The sequence below is a fragment of the Phaseolus vulgaris genome, chromosome 2 (genome assembly GCF_000499845.2).
Source record: "Phaseolus vulgaris cultivar G19833 chromosome 2, P. vulgaris v2.0, whole genome shotgun sequence".
Lineage (NCBI taxonomy): Eukaryota > Viridiplantae > Streptophyta > Magnoliopsida > Fabales > Fabaceae > Phaseolus > Phaseolus vulgaris.
The window spans coordinates 9,398,062-9,415,013 of NC_023758.2; the positions used below are offsets into that span (position 1 = coordinate 9,398,062).

At 28.0% G+C, this 16,952-nt stretch overlaps 1 protein-coding gene across 2 annotated transcripts; it reads left to right on the forward strand.

The window, feature by feature from the left end:
* Positions 1 to 1,657: 1,657 nt before the first annotated feature.
* LOC137810612 (carbonic anhydrase 2-like) lies at positions 1,658 to 12,301 on the forward strand. 2 transcript variants are annotated; one of them, XM_068611980.1, is made up of 10 exons: positions 1,658 to 2,137; positions 2,350 to 2,438; positions 7,619 to 7,680; positions 7,894 to 8,034; positions 9,015 to 9,063; positions 9,604 to 9,720; positions 9,815 to 9,868; positions 10,520 to 10,605; positions 11,439 to 11,544; positions 11,730 to 12,301. In XM_068611980.1, exons 2-10 carry the CDS (start codon positions 2,382 to 2,384, stop codon positions 11,892 to 11,894), a joined length of 837 nt encoding a protein of 278 aa, XP_068468081.1. In that variant the 5' UTR covers positions 1,658 to 2,137; positions 2,350 to 2,381; the 3' UTR covers positions 11,895 to 12,301. The 2 variants fall into 2 exon arrangements, with proteins under 2 accessions (XP_068468081.1, XP_068468082.1); XM_068611981.1 differs by lacking the exons at positions 1,658 to 2,137; positions 2,350 to 2,438 and adding an exon at positions 7,018 to 7,313.
* Positions 12,302 to 16,952: the final 4,651 nt, after the last annotated feature.

The following is a 16,952-nucleotide window of genomic DNA, read 5'->3' on the forward strand; positions in this document are numbered from 1 at the left end:
AAATATTATTAAATATTATTAAACATTATTAAATATTATTAAATATTTCTTAAATATTATTAAATATTTCTTAAATATTATTAAACATTATTAAACATTATTAAATATTATTAAACATGATTAAATATTATTAAACATGATTAAATATTATTAAACATTATTAAATATTATTAAACATTATTAAATATTATTAAATATTTCTTAATTAAATATTTCTTAAATATTATTAAATATTTCTTAAATATTATTAAATATTTCTTAAATATTATTAAACATTATTAAATATTATTAAACATTATTAAATATTATTAAATATTATAAATATAATTAAATATTATTAATATTATAAATAGTATTAATAAATATAATATCAATACCATTAATATTATTAATAATAATAGTATTATTAATATTATTAGTTTTATAATGTTAATAGTATGTATATGTATTAGTTATGATTATTATTTATAAATATTAGTTATGATTTTATAATTATTCATATTAGAATAATATTTTTAATATTCTGTATATAACTATTATGATTAATATTATTTATATTATTAAAAAATTTAAAATTATTAAGATTATTTATATTCTTAATATTGTTAATACAAATATTTATATTAATAATTAATAATAATATTAAATTTATTTTTGGATATAGATTCATGGGTAAAATTTGTAGATAATGAAAATGTGTGGATAATGTAAAAAAATTCTACAAATAGAGATTTGTGGATAATAATATGTAGATAACGCTGAATTTACCTATGGATTCATATACGTGAATAATATTTATAGGTAATACTGAATTTACTTATAGATTCAGATCTGTGGATAATATCTATAGATAATGTTAAATTTACCTACAAATTTAGGTATGTCTGTAAAAATCTGTCGGTAAATCTATTTTTTTTTAGTGTAATAAGATTCACATTTTTATAAAAAAAAATGATGACAGAAACAAAACAAAACAATGAAAAATTATAAAACAAAAATTAAAACAATTATATAGGTCAATAAAAATCGATTCACAAAAATAAAAATGCGTAAAATCTTATTGACTATAAAAACTTCAAATTCAGAATTCTCCTTCTGATCTTTTTAATGGTTTGAAAATATTTAACAACAATAAAACTGAGTGAAATAAGATATTCATACTATTTATAATTTAGAATCTTAATGTAATAATTTTGTGACTTTTCTTCCTTTTCATTCACTTTCTTTGACAAAAGTCTCAATAAAAAAATGAAATTTAAAAAATAGAAGACTTGAAAATATATTGAAAAAATGAGACAATTAGACAAACTGATTATGTTGGTTATTAGAAGTGAATTTTAAATTTTAAATTTAACTATATTTTATAATTCTTGTGTAAAAAAATAAAATATTTATATATATATATATGATTTGATAGTAACTCTGTAAAGACTAACAAATTTTTGTTAAAATAAAAATAAATTATAAATAGTTTTATGCATTTTAAACATAACTCAATTTGATAAAAATAATTTATAATGTAAAAATTTAGTGATATCTCACCTAAGTAACATTGGCTTGCAGTAAAACAGGAATAAAAATTTAATGGCGAAGACAATGAGATTTTGGCCAATACGAATGAGATAAAATAAAATATTGAAGGGACGAAAGAAACATCGTCCATTCATTGAAATTCATTACATGACAAATTGACAACGATGTCAAATCATATTCACAAAATATTCCTTTTTCCTAGAATTTTCTTTATGCAACATTGGTGACCTCTTTTTGTGGCTTGTGGACACTGCATTGCACGATGATGATGTAGCTAACACTCTTTCAGAATTGAGATAAGAAAGTAGTGTCCATTACAACCCCTGAGCTAACATTAACTTACCTTTCGCTTTCTTTATCATCTTTTGCTACAAATTCACTTTTCATTCTCCTTCTCCCATCCCCTTTTCATCTTCTTCACTTTTTTGTTATGGCACCCCATTTCTTCCTCCAATGCACCATAAACACCTAACACTTTACCCACTATTTTCATTCATAGGCCACACAAAAAACCTCCAAACCCTTCTAAATTACCTACCCTTTTGCTTCTCTCTTTAATTTTTCTCCCTATCTATTTGTCAAAGTCTTCATATATAACCAGAAGGTCAGAAGAACTTAGAACTTTACCATTTTTTGTAGTTTAATATGTACTGCATTTGGACTTGCCTTCAAAATTTGCATTTTCCAACAAAGTCTTGAGAATGTGTATTAGAATTTTCAAATATGTCATAACTTATCATTTTAGTGTAACTATTGTTTATATATACATATACAACGTTATAGAAATTGTTAAAATTTTAGTGCTTTTGACCCCAGAAGAAAGAGGGTTGTGCAGTGCAAAGAGAAGCATGGCTGGAGCATTAAAAAAGTGTATGATGCTATGTTGCACCAGCAAGATTGTCTCGGTATGCTTCTCATTTATTAAATCATATTTCTGTTTGTTTTTTTCTTTTCAATCACGTGTAGATAGGCCAATTTCTTTTGTTCTTAAGTAAAGATTACATGAACATTATCTACATTTCAGTATTCTAGACCTTTTAATCCAATCAAATTTAGAGTCTCTATAACTTGTTTTGGATTTTTCAACTTATAATTCAAATTAGTTTGAATTCCTTATAGGTTAGATAATTCATTTTTAATATTTATTTAAAATAATAAGAATTAAATTCTAATATTTGTTTAAAATAAAAAATATCAACATTTATCAATAGTTACATCTATATATAAAAGTTAAATCAAACTTCAAGTAAAATAACCACTAATAAAAACTAAACTAACTAGAAAACTAATACTACATATCATTTTAAAACCAAAACCATAATAAATACTAGGTTTTAATATATACAAAATATTTTACCCACTAATGATGAATATTAATTTTCTTTTGTAATAGCATATTTGAAAATACAAATGTGTTTTTTTTTTTAATTTGAAGTGTTATATTACCTATTTTTAAGAATCTACAATATTGACAAAAGTTACTTTCACGTATATACAGTTGTACTTAGTTTACTGTTTTTTATTGCACTAAAACTTCAATTTTAACTAAGTTAATTCTTTGAAAACTAATAAATGTGATTTTATTGTTTCAATAAAGAAAACTAAATAACTTACAAGAATTTCAATGTAAAATGTGACAATTAATTGAATTTCCTTCTCTTTGAAGCATTATATTTGTTAATAACAATAAAAGAAAAATCATTAATAATTTATAATACATTAAATTAAATAAAAATAAAATAAAGCATATAATTTGTTGGAATTGAACAGCCGAAGTTATATACCGTTACTTTCACGTTACTACGAAGATAACAAAAATGTTACAAACATGTAGACAATTCTATTTGATATTTAAAGATTCTAAAACTTTGTAAAAACTAAGAAAGGTAACTTTTTTTTTTATTTTAGGATGGTCATCTATTTATATTATTTCTTATTAGATTTTTACTTGTACGGATTTTTTGGGGAGGTCCAAGTTTTTCTATTTATATTTTTACATTCATTAAATGTAATATTATTATTAGTTATGTGTTTAGTTTGATATTCTAAAAGCTAGTGTTGAATCATTGTGGATTGCGTTGAAAATATCTTGAACTTCTCGTGTTTATTTATGTCGGTGAATTGAGTATGAGATAGATTCTCTAATCGTATGAAAATATTGACTAAATTATATATTATTTTATATACTAAAAAAATTATTGGTATCTAAATTAATTTTTATTATTGATAAATATTTTTTAAATTAGTATATAATTAGATACTAATTATTTAGATTATAAAGTTGGTATCTAAAACCTTATCAGCTAAACAAATATCAATCTAGAAACTATTTATCAATAATAGAAATTAATTTAGATACTAATTATTTTTTTAGTCTCTAAAATAGTATCTAATTTAATTAATATAACAACTAATTATTTTTTATTCTTAAAATTAAATTTTATTTATTGATTTTTTTTATAGTGTCCTATAATTTGTGTAGTAGATTAAAAAGCTCGAATAATGTAGAATGAGTCTTAAAAGAAAAAATTAATTAGTTTTCGAGTTATGCAATGTGTAGTTTATAGTTATTAACTTAAAATGCACATGTAGACATTGAAATAATATATTTTTATATTTAAAATCTGATTAACTTATTAATAATTTTCAGTATTAAATCTACTATTATTTAAATGATATTAATTTTCTACAATATTTTACTTTTTTCTAATAAATTTTGCAATACATTCTCTAATTTAATTTTAATGTTGATTTAATTTAATGAAATTGATTTAATTAAAATTTAATCTTAATTTTAGTATTAATGTAAGTAAATTTATTCTTTGTTTACTGTGCCTAAAGGTGTAGCTTTATTTTTAATTTTGATTTAAATAACAGTAATTTTAATTTTGTAGTCTCTAAAATTAATTTAATTTAATCAATTATCAAATAATATACTAATTAAAGGATTCTATCCCTATTCTAAATATAGTATTTAAATAATAATTTTTTTAATTGAAATACCATTTGACAACTATCTAATCTATAAAAAATAATAAATATATAATAATATAATTACTTAAATGCTGACGGCAACAACTTTCTCATCTCTCCTAAATAAATCTACATATTACGAATTAAGGAATATGACTTTTACTATAATTGACATTATTTGAACTTATATATGTATGAGCAACTTTCATATTTTATCAAAATTTTAAATAGAAAAGATTGTATATGTTAAGATTTAAATATAAGCGTTTAAATAACAATAATTTCTTTTATTTTGTATCACAATTAAAAAAAAGAAGTCATGTGAATGATATTATATAAGGGAAAAAAAGATAAGCTTTTGTAATATAAAAGTCATGTGAACTCCAAGTAAAAGCTAAAATGAATTGTGAACTCCATGGCTGTTTTAATTTTGCATATTTCTATAAAATTTACATGAAGGATAATAATTCTTGAATTTTTGTCTTATTTACTTATTCATTCTCAAGCTTTTCTATAATTCCAAACCAAGTCTTAAAGAGAATAGAAAAAAAAAATATGCCTAGTTAAAAAATTGAGAGAGTGAAAATCTCACTCACCATATTATATATACTCTAATTTATATATTAAGCAACTAGTCGAAAGAATGGCTTCACTTAAATTGAATTAATCATGTTTCTAATTAAAATTATTTACAAAAAAAATTGTGAATTATTCACATTATTAATGTGTTAAAAAAATCTAATTTATATATATGGTAAAAATAAATCTCATGAAAATTGAACATTGAATTATTTTTAGAATACTTTAAACATCTTAGAGAAAATTACAAGTTTTAATTCCATTTCCAAACTTCAATTATGTGTTTTATTTCATGCACTATACTAACACTTGAAAAATGTCAATTGAGAACCATATATATATAAAGAGAGAAGTTATAATTATAAGTATTACAAATGAATAAAAAAAAATATTGCACATAACATACTATTTTATAATTAGTTTAATTATAATTATAATTAAGTTAAACTCTAATTATCATTTCTATATTATGTTGGCTCATTATTAAAATTTGCATCAACATGTGTGTTAATATCTTCAATTGCCTTTTATTAAATTGAAATTGAAATTTCATGGTAGTATAAGCATAGGCTATCGTAATTGCTAATTAATTGCATTTAAATTATCCATCACTCTCAATTGTGTCAACTTTGGTAATAAAGTAATAATTTTAAATTCAAGAGGAATTATTTTTGGATTACATTTTTCATTTTTCTTATTTAAATTTTATTATTCACCTAGTCAATCCATTTAGTCAAATAGTAGGATGGTTAGTAATTAATTAAACTGGTTGGTCCAGTCTACATTAAAAAAATATATATTATACCTGAATCAATTCAACTTAAATCTTGAAATTTTTTATCATAATAAAATAAAAATAAAAATTTGAGAAAATAATTCCATAATTAAATCTCAAAAAATTCCAAAAAATCATCACAGTAAAATAGTTAATGTTCAAAATAAACTTCTTAAGAACTATATAAATCCATAACAAAAATCGAACAATGTAATTTTATAAACAATTCAAAAAATATATAATAAAAAAATTAAAAAATATATTAATTCATATTGAGTTTTTATTAATCCAATTAAGTCGATGTAATCCAATTGTATCTATCCAATAATCTGATTAATTAAACCAATCAAATGATCAATTGTAATTTCAGAACTAAGATTTGAATAAATGTTATATAAATGTATTATGTAATAATATAACTCTACCTAATATTCGTCCTAATTGATGAAATGCATGACTCATAGTTTGGTCATCACCTCCTCTCACTTTCTACCACACTTCTATTTTGGTAACCATTTCCCTTGTTTATCTAATTGCTAATTAATATATAATAATTAATTGTTTCATGCCAACCTTTCCAAACAGAAAATAGTGAAATTTAGATGCAGTTATATGTGTTTCCTTTTCCATTGAAATCATAATTTTTTTATAATTTATGATCCTTTAAATTTGTAAGGTTTAAATACAGTTTTCTTAGTTAATTGAACATAAAAGGAAAACGAAAGAAATGAAGTAGCTTGACTCTGACAATCAGACTTTGAGTGAGATATATGGAGAATATTTGGAGGTTAAAACACCACAAATATTAATTTTCAGTCATCAATTTATGCTCATAGAAAATAAAAAAAAAAAGTTAGAAAATTAGTGGGCATGAGTTTTTGAGTTCTACTTTATATGGCAAGAAAATGGGGTAAGGTGGTTTTTTCTTACTTTCTATATATATCACTTTTGGAGCACTTTCAAAGGAAAAAAAAAGACTCTTGTTATAAGCAAAACCACTCCATGTCAACGTAGAAACAGTGAAGAACAACAGATAAAGGATATTTTTGCATTTTTAAACTCAAAATAATTTAAAAAATAAAACCGATATTATTAATTATATTTTTATTATTATTGAGATTTTTCTCTGAATTGAGAAATGATGTGAACCAAGTCTTGGTTGGAAGTGAACATAAAAAGAAAGTTATTTATTAACGAAATAAAATATGTGATGTTGATGATAAATTGACCCGTGTTGAGTGGCACACCAAAGGTGAATCCTAAATCCCCTCTAGCTCCTCCGTTCCTCTATAACACGCCTAATGAAAACTCAACCGTCACACTCATATCTTCATATAATATCATAAACACAAACACAACACACACACACAAACACAAACACAAACAAAACATTATTGTTTTCCTCCAAATCTAATTACTACCTGTTGCTTTGCTCCAACAAATTAACTCAAAGGTAATACACACACGTATATTCATTCTCTTCTGTTTTTCGTCCACCGGTTTCAGATCACGTTCTACAATTCACGTTTACGCTGATTCATTAAGTTTAATTTTCGCTGATCTCTTAGCTAGATGATGACTTGTTTTGATTCTTTTTGTTGAACTTCATGAATAAAATGCGTTGAATTCGTGTGTGTGTATGTATATATATGATCGGTTAATCGATTAAGATGATCATTATTAAATAATTTTATGAAGAGATTGATCATGCGTTGTTTTGGAATTGACTGAAAATTGTGTTGTTTGAGACCAAAACAGAAGGAAGAGATGGCAGGAGAATCATACGAGGAAGCCATCGCAAGTCTGACCAAGCTTCTCAGGTAATTTCAGACAAACATTGCTGTCCTTTTTCGTCATTTGGCTCCGTGTTTTTATGACAAACACGACCACATGTAGAGATGGATAGAGTTTCAGAAGGAGGTGGTAGGTGGTGTTGTTTGGTTCTTCGTTCTTCTCATGTGGGCCCCACGCCACCTCGTACGCGCTTTGATTTCCGCACAATGTAACGGTTTCTGTTATTTTTTTTTTGACAGTGAAAAGGCTGAACTCGGCGAGGTCGCCACCGCAAAGATCAAGGATCTGACGGCAGAGCTTGACGCTGCCGGTTCGAAGCCGTTTAACCCGGAGGAGAGGATCAGAACCGGCTTCATTAGCTTTAAGAATGAGAAATTTGCGTATGTGTCTTTTTCCTTCATTTATGATCTCCCTATTCAGCTAGGAACCTTCTCGATAAGAATTTGCTATATTATGAATACAGTTCATTATTTTAGAATAATTTACTATTATTGTGATGGGATAATTGCAAAAGAAATTTGTATTTTGCCCTTTAAAGCTAACGGGAACAAAATAAATATCTTCATAAGAAAATTAAGAATTATATCACATAGTAATTTGGAAATAGTTGACCATATATATAAGATTTTTATACTGACATGATTACTTTGCATGTTAAAACTCTCATTTAATCTTCCTATAAACTTTCTATTAGAAACTTTGAGTTTGAACACTTTTCCTAAGCATCATCTTCCATCTCTAAATATTTTAAAATAGAAAGTAGTTCTATACATATCCATAATTGATTTTTTGAGAAGTTACTTTAGCAACAATTGAATCCAAATAGTAATGTGAATGTTTACTTTACACACCTGGAAAAAGTCACTTTATTCTAATTAATTTTTATAATTAATGTATCGTGGAATAAAATCTTAAATTAATCCTTAATTTTAGAAAAAAATACTTGTTATATTTGTAATACAAAATAATAGCAAAGAATAAAAAGAAAAAAAAATGAAATTAATAACTAACAAAATAATTTTTAAAATGTTCCTCTTTCATCCCTTTCCCATCACACTAGCTAGCTACCTCCAAATAAAATGGAAAGCGTGATAGAAAGTGGAACTTTAAGTTTACAATATTAAGTGGAAACGTAAGATGTTGTTTCTTTCAACCATAAATAAATGGAAATCATGAGATGGCCAATGTCGAAAGAGTTTTCGTTGTTGTTGCTAAAAGGGCACTTTACTTTTTGTGTTGAGTTTGATCCTTTGTCGTTGCGGAAATTAAGGCATGTTCTATTTTTACTTTAATTCAACCAATAATTACGGGAATTACATTTTCTGATATTTATTTGGGTGGATTATTTGTATTTTTTTAGGAAAAATCCTGATCTATATGGCGAACTTGCCCAAGGCCAAAGCCCAAAGGTTAGTGTCATCTTCACTAGTTACTGCTTTTTCTCAATTCCTTTTATGCCCTTTGGGATTTGGCTACATTAATTTGTGGTGAAACTGAATTTGGTACTTTTGATTATGACCACATGAAAACATACAAACAAAATTAATTTTGAAGGGAACAGTTGTTTTCAGATTTATTAATGACGTCTTCTATTCCTACTTTTGTACAGCATAGGCATGTGTTAACTATTATTAGCCACCTACATACCGTATATATACTATATATACATTTTAATTCAATTATAAAGTATCATATACATACTTGCCATTTGTTCATAACACAAAATAACATGTATATTTACGTTTGGATATTACATATTTACACCATTTTAATTACATGGTCGAACTAGTGACTAACTAATTTAACTAACAATCTATTAATCTAGTATTTCGACGGAATAAAACATCAAACCACTGTTTAAATCATTGTTTTATGCAGGCAGTTTCTGTTTTGATACATTTATGTTGCCACTAATCAAAATCATATAACATCGTTATGAACACATGCAGTTTATGGTATTTGCATGCTCAGACTCGAGAGTTTGTCCATCCCATATTCTGGATTTCCAACCCGGTGAAGCCTTTATGGTCCGAAACATTGCCAACATGGTTCCACCGTATGACAAGGTTTAACGTTTGACTGTGTACCCCCAATTAAACATGCAAATTTTATTTTTTTTAAATGAGTACAATTTTTTTTACTGGCTGTGTTATTGTGTAGACGAAGTATTCAGGAGCTGGGGCAGCCATTGAATATGCAGTCTTGCATTTAAAGGTGATTATTTCTCATTCTTATGCCATGCTTATCTTATATGGTACAGTGCTCTAATAATGGTGGTGGGTCTTGAGATAAATGAAGAAAGTTTGGTGGTAGATGCAATTTGTTAGTTGCATCATTATTTGTTGGGATTCACACGCATCAAGCTCAACTTGCTATTTTATCAAGACAAATTACGAAAATTATTTATGAACAGCTTAAGGAATCTTTGAATTGGTGCAGATATTGCTAAAGCCAAGAATGATAAAATCAAACGTTCAACTAACTACCACGCTTATATCCACTCAAATAGTATTTGGTCAAACTCATAAATCATAACTCAACATCTCCACCACACCTTCCCACTATGTATTATTACGAATATAATAAATATGTTCACTACTTTACTCATTTATTTAATCCATTCAACATTTTTATTTTATTAATTAATATAAAATGTTTTTGTCTTCCGCAATTATGTGCGAGTTATGCCGGAATCTCATTTCAAATTGACCAATTTTTATATCTAGTTTGACGAAAGTGGAACACATGTATGTGGTGTGTTGGCTTATATAGATGAACATTTATGTCTTTTACTAAAACTGGAGTATAACTTTTTGCAATTTTTTATTGTATTTTTTAGATTCTAATGGGTATTGTAACTTACAGGTGGAGAATATTGTAGTTATTGGACACAGTTGCTGTGGAGGTATAAAGGGGCTCATGTCTATCCCAGATGATGGGACCACTGCAAGGCAAGTCTTATACGTTGTTACCATTACTAAGATTTCTTGAAACATCCTTAATGGTGTACTTAAAACTGAAGGGCTTTAACTCATTGTTAAAGGATCTTAAAGGAAGGAACAATTCACTACTATTGTTTAGATCTATAAAAGAAGGAATAAATAATTGGATAAACCTAAATGCTGTTTCACACACATACTTCAAATAATATAAAGTTATATAGTAAAATATATTTTTACAATAATTTTATGTATGCATCCCTTTTTTGGTTTATAGTTTTTCATCATCTCACCTATTTTATCACTTCTTTTTCTTTTCCAACTCATCTATTTCTCTCATACATATGATTGGTTGTAAATAGAATTTAATGTTCAAAAGCATAACTCCAAATGTTTAGTACTTCAGTAGAATCATGATTCATATCCCAGCATCTATAACAGTGAATATAAAGTAATGTACTAGTAATTGGAGACAGGCTTAACAAATCCAGATAAAAACAACCTTTTGGAAATGTTGCTGGGTATATGCCAAGAACAAATCATAACCTTTCTATCCAACATTAAAATATACAGAAGCATTTTTTTTATTTTACTGCTCCCCTGACTTTTCATGTCAAATCATAATGTATATTCATGGGAAAGGAGAAGAAAATTATTATATGAATGATTCCTTTTTTGAGGAATTTAAGTGTAAATCCTCTCTAACTAGTCATTGGATTCTTGCATGCAAGATTCCCCTGAGGAATATATTATACTATTGCACAGTGATTTTGGTGAACATAACTATTATTAGTACACACACTTAACCACCTTGAAAACCATTTCCTTCCTCTGTGATCTTTCAGTGAATTCATAGAGCAATGGGTCCAAATATGTACACCAGCAAGGTCCAAGGTTAAAGCAGAAACAAGTGACTTAAGCTTCGCAGAGCAGTGTACTAACTGTGAGAAGGTAACTAAATGATCCTTTACCCCTTAGCCTTCTTTTGGATGAGTGATGAAGAATAATTTCTTTTTCTACTTATTTCTTTCTTATTAAATATCCTTCCTTTTCACTTATTTCTTATTTTATTTTTTTAACTGTCTCTATTTATCATTAAAAATTATATTACCCTTTACTTGTAATTTCTAATGCAGGAAGCTGTGAATGTGTCACTTGGGAACCTGTTAACTTATCCTTTTGTTAGAGATGGTGTTGTGAACAAAACTCTAGCTTTGAAAGGAGCACATTATGATTTCGTTAATGGCAATTTTGAGCTGTGGGATTTGAACTTCAAGCTTTTGCCCTCTGTATCTCTTTAAGATATATATCTTCACCACATCATAGTAAAGCTGCACTACATCTACACTTTTGCTAAGTATTGAGGGTTTCCACAGAAAAGATTCAGACATTCAGAAAGAATAATGGCCTGTGAGATAAGTAGTAGTAACTAGTAAACTAGTTTTTATTTCCACCAAACTACCATTCTCATAATCTCTGTTATGTATACATTACTTTTATTTTATTTCATGGCTCATGTATCAATCACTTGATGCTCCCACCAACTATTAGTTATGCCTTCTTACTTTGATCTTCTTTTTGAACCTGATTCCCTGTGAGGAACTTATTTCAAAAAGATAGAGTAAGGAATATTAGTTATTGATGGAAAAAAATAATTGTAGACACAGTAAATCATAAATGTGTTGAAATCTTAACTGTTATTTGTTTATATTATTTATTTTGTCTTTCTTTGCTTCATATAGTCATCTGACTCTTTCTGATATGATTTGTGTTATTGTTTGGTACAATTGGATGCAATGAATGAAGGAGTCTCAAACTAAATGGCATAATAACTAAAAGATTATGGTGATGTAATGTAATGAAAATATTTACAAAAATCAGAAAAAGTAGTTAAAACTGTTTTTGGCAATTTGTCAAATATTTATAATGCATGAAATAGGCTTTTGTAATTGTGTCGCCTATCTAAATATTTTGTGTTGCTTCATGAAAAAATTTCAACTCTTTAATCACTTTAAATATCCATAAAAGCTCTGAACAAGTAATATAATGAAATATATTACGATTAGATATCACCAAACTTCCATTTTATGCATTGCAAACAGCATTCATCCACATTACACTTCAAAATCTCACATCAATCAACAAAATTTTAAAAAATTATATTGTGAAACTAAAAAAAAGTTAACAATCAATTTAATAATTATTATATCTAAAGAAAGAAAATGACTTGAAATGTTTGGGTCTTCCACTCTGACCTATTTTGTAACTCAATGAAAAAATTAATTACTTATAAACATGTTGAAAGCTAAAATTCATGAAGAAAATGAAGAGAAAATAAGAAGTCAAAAGAGAGGGCTTTGAACCACCACATATTCCAAAAGGAAAATGATTTTCTGAAACTCCACCCTACTAAATATTAATATTTTAATTATTTTTAATTTTTTAATTTTGAAAATTATTTTAACATTTTATATTTTGTCTATATTTTCATTAAAAATATTATTTTATTTTTAATTTTTTTTATTATAAATATTAATATTTTGTTGTGAGTGTAAACTGGAATAAAATGTCAAAATATCATCACCCATTCCAAAATTATGTGTCTATGTCTCCTCTCTCACAAAACAGCCACCACAGTCGCGTCCTACAGCACAGCGCCGCCGCTTCCGACGAACGTTGCCACCCTTCACCATCTGCTGCAGTTTTTTTTTTTCTTTTTTCCGTTTGCAGGTTTGATTCTATATCACATTTTCTTTCTCTAAAAAAAAAGAAATTAGATAGGTTCCATGAATAGAGATATAAAATTCCTTTTTGTCCTTATGCATAGAGGCCATGTATATCCCTCAAGCTATACACCTTTTAACATTATTAAATATAGCATTTCTTAAACTTTGAACTTAGCTTTCTTCTTTCTTCACCGTTGCGCATTAACTTCCAGAGGGCATCCAAAAACTCAAGAATCTTATGAATTGTAATTGAAAAACTAGTAAAGATGGTATCACCAATATGAATTTTGTAACATAACAAACAAATACATCACAAACCCATTTAGACCAAGGAATAAGCAGCATTCAGACCGAAAATCAAGCTTATGCTTATGATACGGGCGTAGAAGAGGGAAGCAAGCACAACCAAACGTTTTAAAAAGAGTATAATCAGGTTTATGTTTAAAAAGCATTTCATAGGGTGATTTGTTTGAAAGAACAGAAGAGGGGAGGGCATTGATAATGTGCATGACAGTAGTAAAAGCTTCTCCCCAAAACTGAATTGGAAGAGTAGCAGCCGCAAGTAAAGTTAAACCCATTTCAGTGATATGACGATGTTTTCGTTCAATGGTTCCATTTTGTTCATGTGTGTGGACAAATGAGACGGTGATGAATACCAAGAGTATGTGTGATGTTCTTAAAACAAAGGAATTCTTTGGCATTATCAGTTTGGATGGCTTTGAGTGTGTGACCAGTTTGTTTTTCAGCAAAGTTTTTAAAACGTGTAAAAGCAGTGAGAGCTTGAGACTTATGATGTAGAAGAAAAATCCAAGTATATTTGGTATATGCATCCATAAAAGATATGTAGTACCTTGTACCATTTGAAGCACACACTAGGGAAGGTCCCCAAATATCAATGTATACAAGAGCAAGAGGTACAGTGTAGTGAGTGGTAGATTTAGAAAAAGGCAGTTGATGAACTTTACCACACATGCAAGCATTACAAAACTGTGTTTGAGGTTTATAAGCAACATTACATGTTCGTAGAATATGTTTAACAACATCAAAATTGCAATGACCTAATCTATTGTGCCAGAGTTGCAAAGTAGGAAGCGTAGGTTTATAAGCAGCATGATTAACAGTATAAGCATGAGTGTCATGTGAGGGAGGGAACACATAGAGACCGTCCTTAACAGTGCCTTGGAGTAAAGTCTGATGTGTGTCCTGGTGTTTAACATAGCAAGCATTAGCATAAAATTCAAAATAAACATTGTTATCTTTTGCGAATTGAGCTACACTGATAAGGTTTTTAGTTATATGGGGAACATGCAGGAGATTGCGAAGAACAAACATGGTGTTTGTGTGAGGAACAATATAATGTGCAGAACCTGTATGCATAATTTTCATACCTTGATTATTACCTAGTTTGAGTGTTTCAGGTCCATGATGGCTTTGTTTGGTTGTGAAGAGGTTGGAATCATGTGTGACGTGGTGCGTGGCACCACTGTCAAGGTACCATAATGGATCTTCAAGAGTGGAGGGAGCTCCGAGAATGGAAGGAGCAGGATCGGAATGAACAGGAAGTGTATATGCAGTGATATTGGCATTGAAAGAGCTTGAGGAAGAAGGTTCATACTTGTGCCAACACATATCTGCTGTATGACCAGATTTATGACAGATTTGACAATGTTGTTTTTGCGATTTCCAAGAACCAGATTGAGATAAAACAGGACGAGCAAATGTGCGAGATCCTGCAAACCGATGATGAGAACGACCACCACGAATGATTGCATGAGTGGGCTTTTGTTTGAATGATTTATTGAGAGACCATGTAGTGACAGTGTGATTGGCTTGGATAATCGAGGATTGAGCTAGCCGATGCTTGTCGAAACGTTCTTCTTGGGCAAGGAGAAGAGCTTCAATCTCATCCACATTGTAAGGATCATTGCAGGAAATAATAGAGGTAATGAACCCATCATAATCTTCAGGAAGGCCATCAAGAATAGCATCCACATATTCTGTGGTAGATACAGGTGCACCAACAGCTGCTAATGAGTCCACCGTCTTTTTGATATCAAGAATGTATTTAGAAACGGAGCGATCGTTCTTGGAGGTTTTCAGAAGGAGGCGTAGTGTGTGGTGAGACGTTGCCAGATTTCCATGGAAGTATCAAGACCGACCATCTTGATGAGGATAGTTGCAGACATCGAAGCGAGAAGCCAAGAAACCACAAGTTGATCTTGTTGTTGATGATGGAGATAAGCAGGGTTGGGAATCTGTTTTTGTTTCGCATTGAGAAGATATCGAGAAGGGACAGATTCACTTGTTAAGAAATGCATGAAGTTCAGACCGCGTAGCATAGCGAGCACTTGGTGTTTCCAGACAAGAAATTTTTCATCGTCGAGCTTCAATGATATGGGAGTGTGGAAATGATGGAGTTGAAGCAATGACGGGACAATGGTAGAGGATGAGGATGAAGAAGAAGAGGAGGCACTCGAGGCCATGAGAGAGGAGAAAAAAATTGGCTCTGTTATACCATGTTAAACGAAGAAGAGAGAGAGAAAGAAGAGATGTGGAAACATGAGAGAGAAAACTAAATCATATATTCAAAGCTGCCTACATTTATAGAAAGTTATGCGTATATAATATATATACGTAACAGTATCCTAACTATCTAACAATAATGGTGGTGAACCATTATGGTAACTGCATGCTTAATATACTTGTCCACGTTTGCCAAATGATGTTAATTTTAAACACTAATGTTTTGTTAGCTCAATTACCTATCTAACACCATTTACTCTTTTATTTCTCCATCTAACGGCTCAATTACCTATTTAGCACCATTTACACTTTTATTTCTCTATCTAACACTATTTTGTTTTTATTTTCCTATCCAACACCCTTTTATTTTTTATTTCCCTATCTAGCACCATTTTAAAAATAAATTAAAAAATAATAATTTTTTTTTATAATTTTAATTTTGAATGCATTAAAAAATAAATATTTTTAATGTTTAAAATAGTTAGAAATATAATTAATGAATAAATAAATGAGTTTTTACAAAATAAAAAATAAAAAAGAAATAAATTAAAAATGTTTAGTTTAAAATTATTATTTTTTAAGAATGAAGAAAATAAAAAAATTAAACTCTACAACAAGTTGAATCTATAAACATAAATTAGTATTTATTTTTATTATTATTGATGATGTAATCATGTTAATTTCAAGTAAAAAATACATGACATAATTATAAAAAAACGAAAGTCAATTAATATTAATTAATAGTGGACACACAAATAATATTGAAGTGTCTACCCTAAATGCAAAATCCTAAAAAAAAACTATGCAATTGTTACATTTAATGCTTAAAAATGAGAAGAAGAAAAATGAAAAAATAAATAAATATAAAAAATAAAAACAACAACATTGCAACAGGTCTTTTATGTTACGAAAGACTATTTGATGGAACTCAGAAATGAAATGAAGAGTATTGACCTGCATACACTGGTCAAATACTATGTCCAAGTCCCGACATGAAAAGAACCTCAAAGGGGAGGCCTAAGTCAAGTTGAATAAAGACTGATATGGACATAAGAGAACAACATGATCGAACAAAAAAATGTTCATATTGTCAAATACCAGGACACACAA

Excerpts from the sequence above, each read along its gene's own strand:
- LOC137810612 (XM_068611980.1), top strand. The coding sequence starts at position 2,382 with ATGGCTGGAGCATTAAAAAAGTGTATGATGCTATGTTGCACCAGCAAG. Across the intron at positions 2,439-7,618 it reads GCACCAGCAAGATTGTCTCG|AAGGAAGAGATGGCAGGAGA; the intron begins GTATGCTTCTCA and ends AGACCAAAACAG. Across the intron at positions 8,035-9,014 it reads TTTAAGAATGAGAAATTTGC|GAAAAATCCTGATCTATATG; the intron begins GTATGTGTCTTT and ends GTATTTTTTTAG.